The sequence below is a fragment of the Aphelocoma coerulescens genome, unplaced genomic scaffold (genome assembly GCF_041296385.1).
Source record: "Aphelocoma coerulescens isolate FSJ_1873_10779 unplaced genomic scaffold, UR_Acoe_1.0 HiC_scaffold_487, whole genome shotgun sequence".
NCBI lineage: Eukaryota > Metazoa > Chordata > Aves > Passeriformes > Corvidae > Aphelocoma > Aphelocoma coerulescens.
The window spans coordinates 32,939-52,523 of NW_027183831.1; the positions used below are offsets into that span (position 1 = coordinate 32,939).

The window sequence follows — 19,585 nt, forward strand, 5'->3', positions numbered from 1 at the left end:
CAGAGTGACCACAGCGGGACAGAGTGACCGCTCCAGGACAGAGTGACCACAGGACAGTGACCCCTCAGAGTGACCACAGGACAGAGTGACCACAGCAGGACAGAGTGACCGCTCAGGATGGAGTGACCACAGAGCAGAGTGACCACAGCATAGAGTGACCCTTCCCCAGGACAGAGTGACCACAGGACAGAGTGACCACGGGACAGTGACGCCTCAGAGTGACCACAGGTGGAGAGTGACCACTCCAGGATGGAGTGACCGCTCCACGACAGAGTGACCACAGCAGGACTGACCACAGGGACAGAGTGACCGCTCCAGGACAGAGTGACCGCTCAGGACGGAGTGACCACAGCAGGACAGAGTGACCACGGGACAGTGACCCCTCAGAGTGACCACAGGACAGAGTGACCACTCCAGGACAGAGTGACCCCCCCCAGGACAGAGTGACCGCTCAGGACGGAGTGACCGCTCCAGGGCAGAGTGACCCCTCAGGACAGAGTGACCAGAGGACAGAGTGACCCCCCCAGGACAGAGTGACCACGCCAGGACAGAGTGACCACGGGACAGAGTGACCCCCCCAGGACAGAGTGACCGCTCAGGACGGAGTGACCACAGCAGGACAAGAGTGACCACGGGACAGAGTGACCACAGGGACAGAGTGACCACAGCGGGACAGAGTGACCGCTCCAGGACAGAGTGACCACAGCATAGAGTGACCCTTCCCCAGGACAGAGTGACCACTCAGGACAGTGACCACACCAGGACAGAGTGACCACAGGACAGTGACCCCTCAGAGTGACCGCAGGACAGAGTGACCACTCCAGGACAGAGTGACCCCCCCAGGACAGAGTGACCACTCAGGACAGAGTGACCGCTCCAGGACAGAGTGACCACAGGACAGTGACCCCTCAGAGTGACCACAGGACAGAGTGATCCCCCCAGGACAGAGTGACCCCCCCAGGACAGAGTGACCACAGCAGGACAGAGTGACCACTCCAGGGCAGAGTGACCCCCCCAGGACAGAGTGACCACAGCAGGACAGAGTGACCACTCCAGGGCAGAGTGACCCCCCCAGGACAGAGTGACCGCTCCAGGACAGAGTGACCACAGGGACAGAGTGACCACAGCATAGAGTGACCCTTCCCCAGGACAGAGTGACCACAGGACAGAGTGGCCACAGGGACAGAGTGACCCCTCAGAGTGACCACAGGGTGGAGTGACCACAGGGACAGAGTGACCACAGGACAGAGTGACCACACCAGGACAGAGTGACCCCTCCCCAGGACAGAGTGACCACAGCAGGACAGAGTGACCACTCAGGACAGTGACCATGCCAGGACAGAGTGACCACAGCAGGACAGAGTGACCACAGCGGGACAGAGTGACCACTCCAGGACAGAGTGACCACTCAGGACAGAGTGACCACAGCGGGACAGAGTGACCTCTCCAGAACAGAGTGACCAAACAACAGAGTGACCACAGGACAGAGTGACCACGCCAGGACAGAGTGACCACAGCAGGACAGAGTGACCACGGGACAGTGACCCCTCAGAGTGACCACAGGTGGAGAGTGACCACTCCAGGACAGAGTGACCCCCCCAGGACAGAGTGACCACAGAACAGAGTGACCACAGCATAGAGTGACCCTTCCCCAGGACAGAGTGACCACAGCAGGACAGAGTGACCACTCAGGACAGTGACCACGCCAGGACAGAGTGACCACGGGACAGAGTGACCACAGGGTGGAGTGACCACTTCAGGACGGAGTGACCACAGCAGGACAGAGTGACCGCTCAGGACGGAGTGACTACTCCAGGACAGAGTGACCACGGGACAGAGTGACCACAGGTGGAGAGTGACCACTCCAGGACGGAGTGACCACAGCGGGACAGAGTGACCCCCCCAGGGCAGAGTGACCATGGGACAGAGTGACCACAGAGCAGAGTGACCACAGCATAGAGTGACCCTTCCCCCGGACAGAGTGACCACAGCAAGACAGAATGACCAGGACAGAGTGACCACTCAGAGTGACCCCCCTAGGACAGAGTGACCACAGGGACAGAGTGACCACTCCAGGACAGAGTGACCACTCCAGGACAGAGTGACCCCTCCCCAGGACAGTGACCCCTCAGGACAGAGTGACCCTTGCAGTGGTCAGTTTGAGGTGAGGTGGGGGCAGAGTGACCAATGCTGTCCTGGCCAGAGTGGCCCCATGGCCGAGTGACCACAGCACTGGTCAGTGGCCAGAGTGACCCCCCCATGGCTGAGTGACCCCTGCAGTGGTCAGTGGCCGGAGTGACCCCATGGCCGAGTGACCACAGCACTGGTCAGTGGCCAGAGTGACCCCATGGCCGAGTGACCACAGCACTGGTCAGTGGCCAGAGTGACCCCATGGCCGAGTGCCCACAGCACTGGTCAGTGGCCAGTGACCCCGTACCAAGTGACCACAGCACTGGTCAGTGGCCGGAGCAGCCCCTCCCCCACGCCGAAGCCCCGAAGGAATTTTTGGGTCATTTTCAAGGTTTTTTTTTTTTTTTTCCCACTCTTTTATTTCCCTTTCTCCTCATCGCCATCATTAATTCACCCATTAACCCCTTCCCTAATTAACCACTCGCTCATCAGCCCCGCTAATTAACTCCAGCGCTAATCAGCACCCGGGGAGGGGGGAGGGAGCGGGGGGGGGGGCGGGGGAGGAGCCACTGAGCCCCTCCCCCCCGCCCCTCCCCCCACATCAAACCCTCCACTTCCGGTTAAAACCTCCCCTCCCCCCCCATGACGTCATCCAGGCGCGGCCCGTGACGTCACGGCGGGGGTGGTGGGCGTGGCCGGCGGTGACGTCATCATCACTTGTGGTAGAAGCGCTGGCCCTGCCCGTGGGGGAGGAAGGGGCCGTGCCGGGCCTGGGGGGGGGGAGGGGCGGTGAGGGGGGAGGGGCGGCGGCGCTTTCCCCTCCCCCCCCCTCCCCTCTGCTCTCTGCGGGGTGGGGGGGGGAGGGGTGGGGGATGGGGTGGGTGGGGGGAGGGGTGGGACTCACGTGGGGGGGGGGCGGCTGCGGGGCGGCGCCGTGGGGGGGGAAACTTCCGGGGGAGGCGGCGCGGGGGGGGGGCGGGGAAGGGCAGCGCCGGCTGGGGAGGGGGGAGGGGAGGTGGGGGGAGGGGCACGCGGGGTGCCCGAACACCCCTCCCCCCCCCCCCGCCTCAAGACACGCATCCCCTCCCCCACCCATTTCCCCTCCCCCAATACCCCTCCCCCTCCCCCAGTTCCCCTCCCCCATTTCTCCTCCCCCCATTCCCCTCCCCCACCCCCCATTTCCCTTCCTCCTTTTCCCCTCCCCCATCCCCATTTCCTCCCCCAATCTTCCCTCCCCTCCCCCTCCCTTCGCCATCCCCCTTCCCCTCCCCATCCCGCCCCTTCCCCCACCCCATTCCCCCTCCCCACCCCAGTCCTCCAGCCCGCCCCTCCCCATCATTTTACCCTCCCCCATCCCCATTTCCCCTCCCCCACCCCCATTTCTCCCTCCCCCAATTCCCCGCCCCTCCCCACTCATCCCACCCCCATCCCCACCCCCATTTCCCCTCCCCCCCATTCCCCACCCCTCCCCCACCCCCATTTCCCCTCCCCCACCCCCTTTTCCCGCCCCTCCCCCACCCCCAATTTCCCCTCCCCTCCCCCACCCATTTCCTCTCCCCCACCCCAATTCCACTCCCCCACCCCCCAGTTCCCCTCCCCCCCATTCCCCACCCATCCCCCGCCCCCATTTCCCCTCCCCCATTTCCCCTCCCCCACCCAGCCCCTCCCCCACCCCCATTTCCCCTCCCCTCCCCCCCTCCGGACCTTGGGGTTGCCCTGGATGGGCACGGGCAGTTGGGGGCTGGGCAGGAGGGCGGGGCCGGGGTGCAGCGCCTGGGGAGGGGGGGGAGGGGCGGGTGGGGGAGGGGCGAGGTGGGTGTGACCCCTCCCCTCCCCTCCCCCCTCAGGAACCAGCCCTGCCCTCCCCCACCCCCCGGAAAATTCTCCCCTCCCCCAAAAATGGTTTGGGGCCCCTCCCCCACTTCCGCCTGCCCCCTGTCACTCACGGGCTCGCTGAACCCTGATTGGCTGTTGGCCATGCCCCGCCCCCTGTCACTCACGGGCTCGCTGAACCCTGATTGGCTGTTGGCCCCAGCGCCCCCTGTCACTCACGGGCTCGCTGAACCCTGATTGGCTGTTGGCCATGCCCCGCCCCCTGTCACTCACGGGCTCGCTGAACCCTGATTGGCTGTTGGCCATGCCCCGCCCCCTGTCACTCACGGGCTCGCTGAACCCTGATTGGCTGTTGGCCCCAGCGCCCCCTGTCACTCACGGGCTCGCTGAACCCTGATTGGCTGTTGGCCATGCCCCGCCCCCTGTCACTCACGGGCTCGCTGAACCCTGATTGGCTGTTGGCCATGCCCCGCCCCCTGTCACTCACGGGCTCGCTGAACCCTGATTGGCTGTTGGCCCCAGCGCCCCCTGTCACTCACGGGCTCGCTGAACCCTGATTGGCTGTTGGCCATGCCCCGCCCCCTGTCACTCACGGGCTCGCTGAACCCTGATTGGCTGTTGGCCATGCCCGCCCCCTGTCACTCACGGGCTCGCTGAACCCTGATTGGCTGTTGGCCATGCCCCGCCCCTGTCACTCACGGGCTCGCTGAACCCTGATTGGCTGTTGGCCATGCCCCGCCCCCTGTCACTCACGGGCTCGCTGAACCCTGATTGGCTGTTGGCCATGCCCCGCCCCCTGTCACTCACGGGCTCGCTGAACCCTGATTGGCTGTTGGCCATGCCCCGCCCCCTGTCACTCACGGGCTCGCTGAACCCTGATTGGCTGTTGGCCATGCCCCGCCCCCTGTCACTCACGGGCTCGCTGAACCCTGATTGGCTGTTGGCCATGCCCCGCCCCTGTCACTCACAGGCTCGCTGAACCCTGATTGGCTGTTGGCCATGCCCCGCCCCCTGTCACTCACAGGCTCGCTGAACCCTGATTGGCTGTTGGCCATGCCCCGCCCCCTGTCACTCACGGGCTCGCTGAACCCTGATTGGCTGTTGGCCATGCCCCGCCCCCTGTCACTCACGGGCTCGCTGAACCCTGATTGGCTGTTGGCCATGCCCCGCCCCCTGTCACTCACGGGCTCGCTGAACCCTGATTGGCTGTTGGCGTGCTCCAGTTTCTGCAGGGGGAGGGAGGAGCTGGGCGGGAGGAACCCTGGGGGGAGGGGAAATGGGGGGGGGAGGGGGAGGGAGGGGCACCTGAGTGAGGGCGGGGCCTGGCGGTGCCCAGGTGTGCCCCCAGGTGTGCCCCAGGTGTGCCCAGGTGTGCCCCAGTGTGCCCAGGTGTGCCCAGTGTGCCCAGGTGTGCCCCAGGTGTGCCCAGGTGTGCCCCAGGTGTGCCCCAGGTGTGCCCCAGGTGTGCCCAGGTGTGCCCAGGTGTGCCCCAGGTGTGCCCAGGTATGCCCCAGATGCCCCCAGGTACCCCCAGGTGTGACCCAGGTGCCCCAAGGTGTGCCCAGCTGTGCCCCAGGTGTGTCCCAGATGCCTCCAGGTACCCCCAGGTGTGCCCAGATGCCCCCAGGTGTGCCCAGGGGTGCCCCAGGGGTGCCCCAGTTGCCCCCGGTACCCCCAGGTGTGCCCAGTTATGCCCCAGATGCCCCCAGGTGTGCCCAGATGCCCCAGGCACCCCCAGCTGTGCCCAGCTGTGTCCCAAGTGCCCCCAGGTGCCCCCAGGTGTGCCCAGGTGTGCCCAGATGCCCCCAGCTGTGCCCCAGGTATGCCCCAGATGCCCCCAGGTGTGCCCAGATGCCCCCAGGCACCCCCAGCTGTGCCCAGCTGTGTCCCAGGTGTGTCCCAGGTGCCCCCAGGTGTGTCCCAGCGGTGCCCAGCTGTGTTTAGGGTGTCCCCAGATGCCCCCAGGTGCCCCCAGCTGTGCCCAGGTGTGTCCCAGGTGCCCCCCAGTGCTCCCAGGTGTGTCCCAGATTCTCCCAGATGCCCCCAGATGCCCTCAGGTGCCCCCCAGGTACCCCCAGGTGTGTCCCAGGTGTGCCCCCAGCCTTCCCCAGGTGCTCCCAGGTGCCCCCAGTTGTGCCCCAAGGTGCCCCCAGCTGTTCCCAGGTACCCCCCAGGTACCCCCAGGTGTCCCCAGATGCCCCCAGGTACCCCAGATGCCCCCCAGATGCCCCAGGTACCCCCAGGTGCCCCCAGGTACCCCCAGATGCCCCCAGGTGCCCCCAGGTACCCCCAGATGCCCCCCAGGTGCCCCCAGGTGCCCCCAGGTGTGCCCCAGGTGCCCCCAGATGCCCCCCAGGTACCCCCAGGTGCCCCCAGCTGTGCCCAGGTACCCCCAGGTACCCCAGATGCCCCCCAGATGCCCCCAGGTACCCCCAGGTGCCCCAGCTGTGCCCAGCTGTGCCCCAGGTACCCCCCAGGTACCCCCCAGATGCCCCAGTGTGTGCCCAGGTGTGTGTGTGCCCAGGTGTGTCCCAGATACCCCCCAGGTACCCCCAGATGCCCCCCAGATGCCCTCAGGTGCCCCCAGGTGCCCCCAGGTGTGCCCAGCTGTGCCCAGGTGTGTGCCCAGGTACCCCCAGGTACCCCCCAGGTGTGTGCCCAGCTGTGCCCAGGTGTGTCCCAGGTACCCCCCAGATGCCCCCAGGTGTGTGCCCAGGTGCCCCCAGGTACCCCGAGGTACCCCCCAGGTGTGCCCAGGTACCCCCAGATGCCCCCAGGTGTGTGCCCAGGTACCCCCAGGTGCCCCCAGGTACCCCGAGGTACCCCCCAGGTGTGCCCAGGTACCCCAGGTGCCCCCAGGTGTGTGCCCAGGTGTGTCCCAGATACCCCCCAGGTACCCCAGATGCCCCCCAGATGCCCCCAGGTGCCCCCAGGTGTGCCCAGGTCCCTCCCAGCTGCCCCCAGCTGCCCCCAGGTACCCCCCAGGTACCCCCAGCTGTGCCCCAGATGCCCCCAGGTACCCCCAGATGCCCCCCAGATGCCCCCAGGTGCCCCCAGGTGCCCCCAGGTACCCCAGATGCCCCCAGGTGTGTGCCCAGGTACCCCCCAGGTGTGCCCAGGTACCCCCAGGTGCCCCCAGCTGTGCCCAGGTGTGTGCCCAGGTACCCCCAGTTCCCCCCCCAGGTGCCCCCAGATGCCCCCCCAGGTACCCCCCAGGTACCCCCAGGTGTGTGCCCAGCTGTGTCCCAGATACCCCCCAGATGCCCCCAGGTGCCCCCAGGTACCCCCAGGTACCCCCCAGGTACCCCCAGGTACCCCCAGATGCCCCCAGGTACCCCCAGGTACCCCCCAGATGCCCCCAGGTACCCCAGGTGCCCCCAGGTGTGTGCCCAGGTGTGCCCAGATGCCCCCCAGGTGTGTGCCCAGGTGCCCCCAGGTGCCCCCAGGTACCCCCAGGTGCCCCCAGGTGCCCCCAGGTACCCCCCCAGGTACCCCCAGGTGCCCCCCAGGTACCCCCAGATGCCCCCAGGTACCCCCCAGGTGCCCCCAGGTACCCCCAGGTACCCCCAGGTACCCCCAGGTGCCCCCCAGGTGCCCCCAGGTACCCCCCAGGTACCCCCAGATGCCCCCAGGTGCCCCCAGGTACCCCCAGGTACCCCCCAGATGTCCCCAGGTACCCCCAGGTGCCCCCAGGTGCCCCCAGGTGCCCCCCAGGTACCCCCAGGTACCCCCAGGTGTGCCCAGATGCCCCCCAGGTGCCCCCAGATGCCCCCAGGTACCCCCAGGTACCCCCCAGGTACCCCCCAGGTGTGCCAGGTGCCCCCAGGTGTGCCCAGGTACCCCCCAGGTACCCCCAGATGCCCCCAGATGCCCCCAGGTGCCCCCAGGTACCCCCCAGGTACCCCCAGGTGCCCCCAGGTGTGCCCAGGTGTGCCCAGATGCCCCCCAGGTACCCCCAGGTGCCCCCCAGGTACCCCCAGGTGCCCCCAGGTGTGCCCAGGTACCCCCCAGGTACCCCCAGGTGCCCCCCAGGTACCCCCCAGGTACCCCCAGGTACCCCCCAGATGCCCCCAGGTGCCCCCCGGTGCCCCCAGGTGCCCCCCGGTGCCCCCAGGTACCCCCCCAGGTACCCCCAGGTACCCCCAGGTGTGTGCCCAGGTACCCCCCAGGTACCCCCCAGGTACCCCCCCAGGTACCCCCAGGTACCCCCAGGTACCCCCAGATGCCCCCAGGTACCCCTAGGTGCCCCCAGGTGTGTGCCCAGGTGTGCCCAGGTACCCCCAGGTGCCCCCCGGTGCCCCGGTGGGGGCGGGGCCTCACCCGGCTGGGCGGGCGGGAAGTGCCCGTGGAGGCCGAAGGCGCCCCCTGGTGGCTGCTGGGGCAGGAACGGCAGCGCCGGGAAGGCGGCGGGGGCTGGGGGGGGGAGAGACCAGTACGGACCAGTATGGACCAGTACGGACCAGTATGGACCGGTATAGAACGGTATGGACCAGTACGGACCGGTATGGACCAGTACAGACCAGTACGGACCAGTATGGACCGGTATGGAACGGTATGGACCGGTATGGAACGGTATGGACCAGTACGGACCAGTACGGACCAGTATGGACCAGTATGGACCAGTACGGACCAGTACGGACCAGTACGGACCAGTACGGACCAGTATGGACCAGTACGGACCAGTATGGACCGGTATAGAACGGTATGGACCAGTATGGACCGGTACGGACCGGTACGGACCGGTACGGACCGTATGGACCGGTATGGACCGGTATGGACCAGTACGGACCAGTATGGACCGGTATGGGACCAGTACGGACCAGTACGGACCAGTACGGACCGGTACGGACCGGTACGGACCAGTACGGACCGGTACGGACCGGTATGGACCGGTATGGACCGGTATGGACCAGTACGGACCAGTACGGACCGGTACGGACCGGTATGGAACGGTATGGACCAGTACGGACCAGTACGGACCAGTATGGACCGGTATGGACCGGTATGGACCAGTACGGACCAGTACGGACTGGTATGGACCGGTATGGAAACGGTATGGACCAGTACGGACCGGTACGGACCAGTACAGACCGGTACGGACCAATATAAACCGGTATGGACCAGTACGGACCGGTACGGACCAGTATGGACCAGTAATGGCCAGTACAGACCAGTACGGACCAGTAATGGCCCCAATGACCCCCCCAGTGGCAACCAGTGACCCCCCAGCCCCTCCCAATCCCCTCCCAGTCCCTCCCAATCCCTCCCAGTCCCTCCCAGTTGCCCCCAATCCCCTCCCAGTACCCCCCAATCCCATCCCAGTCCCCCCCAATCCCCTCCCAGTCCCTCCCAGTGCCCCCCAATCCCCTCCCAGTCCCTCCCAGTCCCTCCCAATCCCCTCCCAGTCCCTCCCAGTCCCTCCCAATCCCCTCCCAGTCCCTCCCAGTCCCTCCCAGTGCCCCCCAATCCCCTCCCAGTCCCTCCCCAGTCCCTCCCAATCCCCTCCCAGTCCCTCCCAATCCCCCCCAATCCCCTCCCAGTGCCCCCCAGTTGCCCCCAATCCCCTCCCAGTCCCTCCCAATCCCCTCCCAGTCCCTCCCAATCCCCCCCAATCCCCTCCCAGTGCCCCCCAGTTGCCCCCAATCCCCTCCCAGTCCCTCCCAATCCCCTCCCAGTGCCCCCCCAATCCCCCCCAATCCCCTCCCAGTCCCTCCCAGTCCCCCCCAATCCCCTCCCAGTCCCTCCCAGTCCCCTCCCAGTCCCTCCCAGTCCCCTCCCAGTGCCCTCCCAGTCCTCCCAGTCCCCCCCAATCCCCTCCCAGTCCCTCCCAGTCCCCTCCCAGTCCCTCCCAGTCCCCCCCAATCCCCTCCCAATCCCCTCCCAGTCCCCTCCCAGTCCCCTCCCAGTCCCTCCCAGTTGCTCACGCCGCAGCTGCTGGGCTCCTCCGTAGGCCGGGGGGGGCTGGGCGGGGGGGAAGGGTGGGGGCGGGGCCGGGCTCTGCCCCACGGCGAAGGGGGCGGGGGGGGGCCCCCCCTGAGCCCCCCCAAAGGCCGCGGGGTCCCCCCCGGCCCCGAAGGGCGGCTGAGCCCCGAAATGGCGCGGCTGCAACGGGGGAGGGGTCAGGGACTGCCAACTGGGGGGACTGGGGGGACTGGGATTGGGACTGGGGGGACTGGGGGAACTGGGATTGGGACTGGGACTGGGGGGACTGGGATTGGGACTGGGGGAACTGGGATTGGGATTGGGGGGGTTGGGAAATGGGGGGACTGGGATTGGGACTGGGGGAACTGGGATTGGGACTGGGAGAACTGGGATTGGGATTGGGACCGGGATTGGGTCAGGGACTGGGATTGGGACTGGGGGAACTGGGATTGGGACTGGGATTGGGGGGACTGGGGGAACTGGGAGAACTGGGATTGGGAACTGGGAGAACTGGGATTGGGAGAACTGGGGGAACTGGGATTGGGATTGGGGGGACTGGGATTGGGATTGGGATTGGGGGGACTGGGGGAACTGGGATTGGGACTGGGGGAACTGGGATTGGGATTGGGATTGGGAGAACTGGGATTGGGAACTGGGAGAACTGGGGGAACTGGGATTGGGACTGGGGGAACTGGGATTGGGACTGGGGGGACTGGGATTGGGACTGGGGGGACTGGGATTGGGAACTGGGAGAACTGGGACTGGGAGAACTGGGGGAACTGGGATTGGGATTGGGGGGACTGGGGGAACTGGGATTGGGATTGGGGGGACTGGGGGAACTGGGATTGGGATTGGGACTGGGGGAACTGGGATTGGGATTGGGATTGGGGGAACTGGGATTGGGATTGGGATTGGGGGAACTGGGATTGGGAACTGGGAGAACTGGGATTGGGATTGGGGGAACTGGGATTGGGATTGGGGGAACTGGGATTGGGGGGACTGGGATTGGGACTGGGATTGGGATTGGGACTGGGGGGACTGGGATTGGGACTGGGGGGACTGGGATTGGGACTGGGATTGGGATTGGGGGGACTGGGGGGACTGGGATTGGGGGACTGGGATTGGGACTGGGGGAACGGGGATTGGGGGGACTGGGATGGGGGGTTGGGAACTGGGGGGACTGGGATTGGGACTGGGGGAACTGGGATTGGGGGAACTGGGATTGGGAACTGGGATTGGGCACTGGGAGAACTGGGGGAACTGGGATTGGGAACTGGGATTGGGACTGGGATTGGGATTGGGGGGACTGGGATTGGGATTGGGGGAACTGGGATTGGGACTGGGATTGGGTCAGGGACTGGGATTGGGACTGGGAGAACTGGGATTGGGATTGGGACTGGGATTGGGTCAGGGACTGGGATTGGGACTGGGGGAACTGGGATTGGGATTGGGATTGGGATTGGGATTGGGGGGACTGGGGGAACTGGGATTGGGACTGGGGGAACTGGGATTGGGATTGGGGGGACTGGGATTGGGACTGGGGGGACTGGGATTGGGAACTGGGAGAACTGGGACTGGGAGAACTGGGGGAACTGGGATTGGGATTGGGGGGACTGGGGGAACTGGGATTGGGATTGGGGGGACTGGGGGAACTGGGATTGGGATTGGGACTGGGGGAACTGGGATTGGGATTGGGATTGGGGGAACTGGGATTGGGAACTGGGAGAACTGGGATTGGGAACTGGGAGAACTGGGATTGGGATTGGGGAACTGGGATTGGGATTGGGGGAACTGGGATTGGGGGGACTGGGATTGGGACTGGGATTGGGATTGGGACTGGGGGGACTGGGATTGGGACTGGGGGGACTGGGATTGGGACTGGGATTGGGATTGGGATTGGGGGGACTGGGGGGACTGGGATTGGGGGACTGGGATTGGGACTGGGGGAACGGGGATTGGGGGGACTGGGATGGGGGGGTTGGGAACTGGGGGACTGGGATTGGGACTGGGGAACTGGGATTGGGGGAACTGGGATTGGGAACTGGGATTGGGCACTGGGAGAACTGGGGGAACTGGGATTGGGAACTGGGATTGGGACTGGGATTGGGATTGGGGGGACTGGGATTGGGATTGGGGGAACTGGGATTGGGACTGGGATTGGGTCAGGGACTGGGATTGGGACTGGGAGAACTGGGATTGGGATTGGGACTGGGATTGGGTCAGGGACTGGGATTGGGACTGGGGGAACTGGGATTGGGATTGGGATTGGGATTGGGATTGGGGGGACTGGGGGAACTGGGATTGGGACTGGGGGAACTGGGATTGGGATTGGGGGGACTGGGATTGGGACTGGGGGGACTGGGATTGGGAACTGGGAGAACTGGGACTGGGAGAACTGGGGGAACTGGGATTGGGATTGGGGGGACTGGGGGAACTGGGATTGGGATTGGGGGGACTGGGGGAACTGGGATTGGGATTGGGACTGGGGGAACTGGGATTGGGATTGGGATTGGGGGAACTGGGATTGGGAACTGGGAGAACTGGGATTGGGAACTGGGAGAACTGGGATTGGGATTGGGGGAACTGGGATTGGGATTGGGGGGAACTGGGATTGGGATTGGGAGGAGTGGGATTGGGACTGGGGGGGTTGGGAAATGGGGGGACTGGGATTGGGAACTGGGAGAACTGGGATTGGGAACTGGGAGAACTGGGACTGGGAGAACTGGGGGAACTGGGATTGGGATTGGGGGGACTGGATTGGGACTGGGGGAACTGGGATTGGGATTGGGAACTGGGAGAACTGGGATTGGGAACTGGGAGAACAACTGGGGGAACTGGGATTGGGACTGGGGGGACTGGGATTGGGACTGGGGGGACTGGGATTGGGACTGGGGGGACTGGGATTGGGAACTGGGAGAACTGGGACTGGGAGAACTGGGGGAACTGGGATTGGGATTGGGGGGACTGGGGGAACTGGGATTGGGATTGGGGGGACTGGGGGAACTGGGATTGGGATTGGGACTGGGGGAACTGGGATTGGGATTGGGATTGGGGGAACTGGGATTGGGAACTGGGAGAACTGGGATTGGGAACTGGGAGAACTGGGATTGGGATTGGGGGAACTGGGATTGGGATTGGGGGAACTGGGATTGGGGGGACTGGGATTGGGACTGGGATTGGGATTGGGATTGGGACTGGGGGGACTGGGATTGGGACTGGGGGGACTGGGATTGGGACTGGGATTGGGATTGGGATTGGGGGGACTGGGGGGACTGGGATTGGGGGACTGGGATTGGGACTGGGGGAACGGGGATTGGGGGGACTGGGATGGGGGGGTTGGGAACTGGGGGGACTGGGATTGGGGGAACTGGGATTGGGAACTGGGATTGGGCACTGGGAGAACTGGGGGAACTGGGATTGGGAACTGGGATTGGGACTGGGATTGGGATTGGGGGGACTGGGATTGGGATTGGGGGAACTGGGATTGGGACTGGGATTGGGTCAGGGACTGGGATTGGGACTGGGAGAACTGGGATTGGGAACTGGGAGAACTGGGGGAACTGGGATTGGGACTGGGAGAACTGGGATTGGGATTGGGACTGGGATTGGGTCAGGGACTGGGATTGGGACTGGGGGAACTGGGATTGGGGGAACTGGGACTGGGAGAACTGGGGGGACTGGGATTGGGACTGGGGGGACTGGGACTGGGAGAACTGGGGGGACTGGAATTGGGGGAACTGGGATTGGGACTGGGGGAACTGGGACTGGGGGAACTGGGATTGGGACTGTGATTGGAACTGGGGGAACTGGGACTGGGGGAGGCTCAGCAATTGGGGGGGGGGGGGAGGGGAGGAACCCCAACTCGGGGGAGCCCCAAATTTGGGGGGACCCCTCCCCCCAGATCAGACCCTCCCCCCTCCCCCACCCCCCCCCAAATTTTGAGGGCTGCCCTAAAATGACCCCCCCTCCCCCAAACCCCCCCGGGGACCCCCAAAACCCCCCAGGGACCCCCAAATTCTCTCCAGGGACCCCCAAATTCTCTCCAGGGACCCCCAAATTCTCTCCAGGGACCCCCAAATCCTCCCCAAAACCCCCCAGGGATCCCCAAAACCCCCCCAGGGACCCCCAAATTCCCCCCAGGGACCCCCAAATTCCCTCCAGGGACCCCCAAATCCTCCCCCAAACCCCCCCGGGGACCCCGAAAACCCCCCCAGGGACCCCCAAATTCCCTCCAGGGACCCCCAAATCCTCCCCAAAACCCCCCAGGGACCCCCAAAACCCCCCCAGGGACCCCCAAATTCCCCCCAGGGACCCCCAAATCCTCCCCCAAACCCCCCCAGGGACCCCCAAAACCCCCCCAGGGACCCCCAAATCCTCCCCCAAACCCCCCCAGGGACCCCCAAAACCCCCCCAGGGACCCCCAAATTCCCTCCAGGGACCCCCAAAACCCCCCAGGGACCCCCAAAACCCCATCACAGCCCCCCCAAATTTAACAGGGACCCTCCCCCTCCCCCCCTCAGCCCCACGAGACCCCCCCAGGACCCCCCAAAATCCCCCCGGGGCCCCCCAAAAACTCACGCTGATCACGGGGGGGCCGAACATCTGCTTGGCCCGATCGGCCCCGATGAGCCCCGAGCGCGGCCCCCCCGGGCTGCCTGTGGGGGGGACCCCAAAATCAGCCCCAAAACCACCCAAAATCACCCCAAAATCAGCCCCCAAAAACCCCCAAAATCAGCCCCAAATCACCCCAAAATCACCCCAAAATCAGCCCAAAATCAGCCCCAAAACCCCCAAAATCACCCCAAAATCAGCCCAGGACTCCCCCAAACCTCCTCAGGTGCCCCCGGGACCCACCAGGACCCCCCCAAAACCCCCCAGGACCCCCAAAATCCCCTCCAGGACCCCCCAAATCTCACCCAGGACCCCCCAAATCCCCTCCAAATCCCCCCCGGACCCCCCAAAACCCCCCCAGGACCCCCAAATCCCCTCAGGACCCCCCCTAAACCTCCCCAAATCCCACCCAGGACCCCCCAGATTCCCCCCAAATCCCCCCAGGACCCCCCACATCCCACCCAGGCCCCCCAAATCCCACCCAGGACCCCCCAAATCCCCTGAGAACCCCCCAAATCCCCTCAGGACCCCCCAGGACCCCCCAAATCCCCCCCAAATCCCCTCCAGGACCCCCCAAATCCCCCCCAGGAACCCCCAAAACCCCCCCAGGACCCCCAAATCCCCTCCAGGATCCCCCAAATCCCCCCCAAATCACCCCAGGACCCCCCAAAACCCCCCCAGGACCCCCCAGGACCCCCCAAATCCCCTGAGAACCCCCCAAATCCCCTCAGGACCCCCCAGGACCCCCCCAAATCCCCCCCAAATCCCCCCAGGACCCCCCACATCCCACCCAGGCCCCCCAAATCCCCTCCAGGACCCCCCAAATCCCCTCCAGGACCCCCCAAAACCCCCCCAAATCCCACCCAGGACCCCCCACATCCCACCCAGGACCCCCCAAATCCCCTCCAGGACCCCCCAAATCCCCCCCAAATCCCCTCCAGGACCCCCCAAATCTCACCCAGGACCCCCCAAATCCCCCCCAAATTCCCTCCAGGACCCCCCAAATCCCCCCCAGGACCCCCCAAATCCCCCCCAAATCCCCTCCAGGACCCCCCAAATCCCCCCCAAATCCCCTCCAGGACCCCCCAAATCCCCCCCAGGACCCCCCAAATCCCCCCCAAATCCCCCCAGGACCCCCCAAATCCCCCCCCAGGACCCCCCAAAACCCCCCCAGGACCCCCAAATCCCCTCCAGGACCCCCCAAATCCCCCCCAAATCCCCTCCAGGACCCCCCAAATCCCCCCCAGGACCCCCCAAATCCCCCCCAGCCCCTCACCGGCCATGCCCAGCAGGTGAGCCCCCGGCACCCCCAAACTCTGGGGGTACGCGGCCGCCGTCAGCGTGGTCAGGTCACTGCAGGGGGCGAAACACGGGCTCGGGACCCCCAAAAACCCCCCAAAACCACCCCAAAACCACCCCCAAAACCTCACAAATAACCCCAAAACCACCCCAAATAGCCCCAAAACCACCCAAAACCACCCCAAAACCACCCCCAAAACCCCCCAAAACCCCCAAAACCACCCCAAAACCACCCCCAAAACCTCACAAATAGCCCCAAAACCACCCCAAACCACCCCAAAACCACCCCAAAAACCCCCCAAAACCCCCAAAACCACCCCAAAACCACCCCAAAAACCTCACAAATAGCCCCAAAACCACCCCAAAAACCCCCAAAACCACCCCAAAACCCCACAAATAGCCCCAAAACCACTCCAAAAACCCCCAAACCACCTCAAAACCTCACAAATAGCCCCAAAACCACCCCAAACCACCCCCAAAACCCCCAAATAACCCCAAAACCACCCCAAAAACCCCAAATGCCCCCAAATCCCCCCCAATTGTCCCCAAAACCACCCCAAAAACCACCTCAAAAACCCCCAAAACCACCCCAAAACCACCCCAAAACCTCACAAATAGCCCCAAAACCACCCCGAACCAGCCCGAACCACCCCAAACCACCCCAAAAACCCCCAAATAACCCCAAAACCAGCCCCAAAACCTCACAAATAGCCCCAAAACCACCCCAAACCACCCCCAAAACCCCCAAAACCACCCCAAAAACCCCAAATGCCCCCAAATCTCCCCCAATTGTCCCCAAAACCACCCCAAAAACCCCCAAATAACCCCAAAACCAGCCCAAAAACCCCCAAATGCCCCCAAATGGCCCCCAAACCACCCCAAAACCCCCAAAATGGCCCTAAACCACCCCCAAAACCCCCAAAACCACCCCCAAACCACCCCAAAACCCCCCAAAACCACCCCAAAAACCCCAAATGCCCCCAAATCTCCCCCAATTGTCCCCAAAACCACCCCAAAAACCCCCAAATAACCCCAAAACCACCCCAAACCACCCCAAAAGCCCCCAAATAACCCCAAAACCACCCCAAAAACCCCCAAAACCCCCCAAATCCCCCAAAACCCCCCCAAAACCCCCCAAATCCCCCCCAAACCACCCCAAATAATCCCAAAATCCCCCCAGGACCCCCCAAAATTCCCTGAGCCTCCCCAAACTCCCCAAAATCCCAAGAAAAAAATTGCCCAAAATTCCCCCAAAAATTCCCAAAAAATTCCCCAAAAATCCCCAAAAATCCCCCGAAAATCCCCAAAAATACCCCCAAAAATCCCCCAAAAAATCCTGCAAAAAACCCCCAAAATTCCCCCTAAAATCCCCCCAAAAAATCGCCAAAAAATCCCCAAAATTCCCCCTAAAATCCCCCCAAAATATCCCCAAAAATCCCCCAAAAATTCCCCCAAAATCCCCCAAATCTCCTCGAAACCCCCCCCAAAATCTCCCAAAAACTCCCCAAAATTCCCTCTAAAATCCCCCAAAATTCCCAAAAAATCCCCCAAAAAATCCCCAAAAATTCCCCAAAAATCCCCTAAAATCCCCCAAAAAATCGCCCAAAAATCCCCAGAATTCCCAAAAATCCCCAAAAAAATTCCCCAAAAAATCCCCCAAAAAATCCCCAAAAAGTCCCCAAAATTCCCCCTAAAATCCCCCCAAAATATCCCCAAAAATCCCCCAAAAAGTTGCCCAAAAATCCCCAAAATTCCCTCTAAAATCCCCCCAAAATTCCCAAAAAATCCCCCCAAAAAAATCCCCAAAAAATCGCCCAAAAATCCCCAAAATTCCCCCAAAAATCTCCAAAAAAATCCCCAAAAATCCCCCAAAAATCCCCCAAAACTCCCCAAAATACCCCCAAAATTCCCAAAAAACCCCCCAAAATCCCCCAAAAATCCCCAAAAAAATCCCCAAAAAATTCCCAAAAAACTCCCCAAAATTGCCCCTAAAATCCCCCCAAAATTCCCAAAAAATCCCCAAAAATCCCTCAAAAATTCCCCAAAATCCCCCAAAAAGTCGCCCAAAATTCCCAAAAAATTCCCCAAAAATCCCCCAAAATCCCCTAAAATCCCCCAAAAAATCACCCCAAAATCCCCCCTAAAATCCCCAAAAAATTCCCCCAAAAATCCCCCAAAAATCCCAAAAAACTCCTCAAAAATCCCCCCAAATCCCCAAAAATCCCCCAAAAATCCCCCAAAAAATCCCCAAAATTCCCCCAAAAATTCCCCAAAATTCCCCCAAAAATCGCCCAAAAATCCCCAAAATTCCCCTAAAAAATCCCCAAAAAATTCCCCAAAATTCCCCCAAAAAATCCCCCAAACCTCCCCCAAAAAACCCCCAAAAAATCCCAAAAAATTCCCAAAAAATCCCCCAAAAATCCCCAAAAATTCCCCAAATCTCCCCCAAAAATCCCCCAAAAAAATCCCAAAAAATCCCCAAAAATTCCCCCAAAATCCCCCAAACCTCCCCCAAAAATCCCCCAAAAAATCCCAAAATCCCCCCAAAAATCCCAAAAAATCCCCCAAAATTCCCCCTAAAATCCCCAAAAATTCCCCCAAAATCCCCCAAACCTCCCCCAAACCTCCCCAAAAAATCCCAAAAAATTCCCAAAAAATCCCCCAAAAATCCCCCAAAAATTCCCCAAATCTCCCCCAAAAATCCCCCAAAAAAATCCCAAAAAATCCCCCAAAATCCCCCAAATCTCCCCCAAAAATCCCCCAAAAATCCCCCAAAAAAATCCCAAAAAATCCCCAAAAAATTTCCCAAAATTCCCCCAAAAAATCCCAAAAAATCCCCCAAAATCCCCCAAAAATTCCCCAAATCTCCCCCAAAAATCCCCCAAAAAATCCCAAAAAATTCCCAAAAAATCCCCAAAAATCCCCCAAACCTCCCCCAAACCTCCCCCAAAAAATCCCAAAAAATTCCCAAAAAATCCCCAAAAATCCCCCAAACCCCCCAAAACCCCAAACCCCCCCCAAAACCCCCCAAAACCCCCCAAATTCCCCCCAAAATCGGCCACCTCTGCTCCTTGCGGCGCCGCTTCTCCTCCTCGTGCAGAACCTTCTTGAGCTGCAGGAAGAGCTGGTGCTTCTCCTCCTGCAGCGCCCCCAGCTTCTCCTGCAGCTTCAGCAGCTGAATTGGGGCGAAAAACGGCGATTTTGGGCAAAAAACGGGAGTTTTGGGGCAAAAAATGGGGATTTTGGGCAAAAAAATGGGGATTTTTGGGGAAAAAATGGGGATTTTTAGGGGTTTTTAGGGGGATTTTCGAGGGGGTTTCTCCTCCTGGGGGACTCTGAGCTTCTCCTGCAGCTTCAGCAGCTGAATTGGGGCGAAAAACGGCGATTTTGGGCAAAAAACGGGAGTTTTGGGGCAAAAAATGGGGATTTTGGGGAAAAAAATGGGGATTTTGGGGAAAAAATGGGGATTTTGGGGGATTTTTGAGGGGGTTTCTCCTCCTGCAGCGCCCCCAGCTTCTCCTGCAGCTTCAGCAGCTGAATTGGGGCGAAAAACGGCGATTTTGGGCAAAAAACGGGAGTTTTGGGGCAAAAAATGGGGATTTTGGGCAAAAAAATGGGGATTTTTTGGGGGAAAAATGGGGATTTTTGGGGGTTTTTAGGGGATTTTTGGGGGGGGGATTTTTGGGTGGATTTTTTGGGATTTTTTTGGGGGATTTTGGGGGAATTTTTGGGGAATTTTGGGGGATTTTAGGGTAATTTTTAGGGAATTTTTAGGGGAATTTTTGGGGGA

The 19,585-nt window shown here is 62.2% G+C and overlaps 1 protein-coding gene across 1 annotated transcript; it reads right to left on the reverse strand.

Moving 5' to 3' along the window:
• Positions 1–2,724: 2,724 nt before the first annotated feature.
• Positions 2,725–18,970, reverse strand: GPS2 (G protein pathway suppressor 2; the record flags this gene model as incomplete). Its single annotated transcript, XM_068999591.1, is given in 10 exon segments — positions 2,725–2,900; positions 3,035–3,103; positions 3,105–3,125; positions 3,835–3,903; positions 5,148–5,224; positions 8,284–8,376; positions 9,888–10,065; positions 14,464–14,540; positions 15,773–15,849; positions 18,858–18,970. Coding segments are annotated over 10 exon segments (831 nt in total), but the record flags the coding sequence as incomplete, so codon positions are not given.
• Between the last annotated feature and the right edge of the window lie 615 nt (positions 18,971–19,585).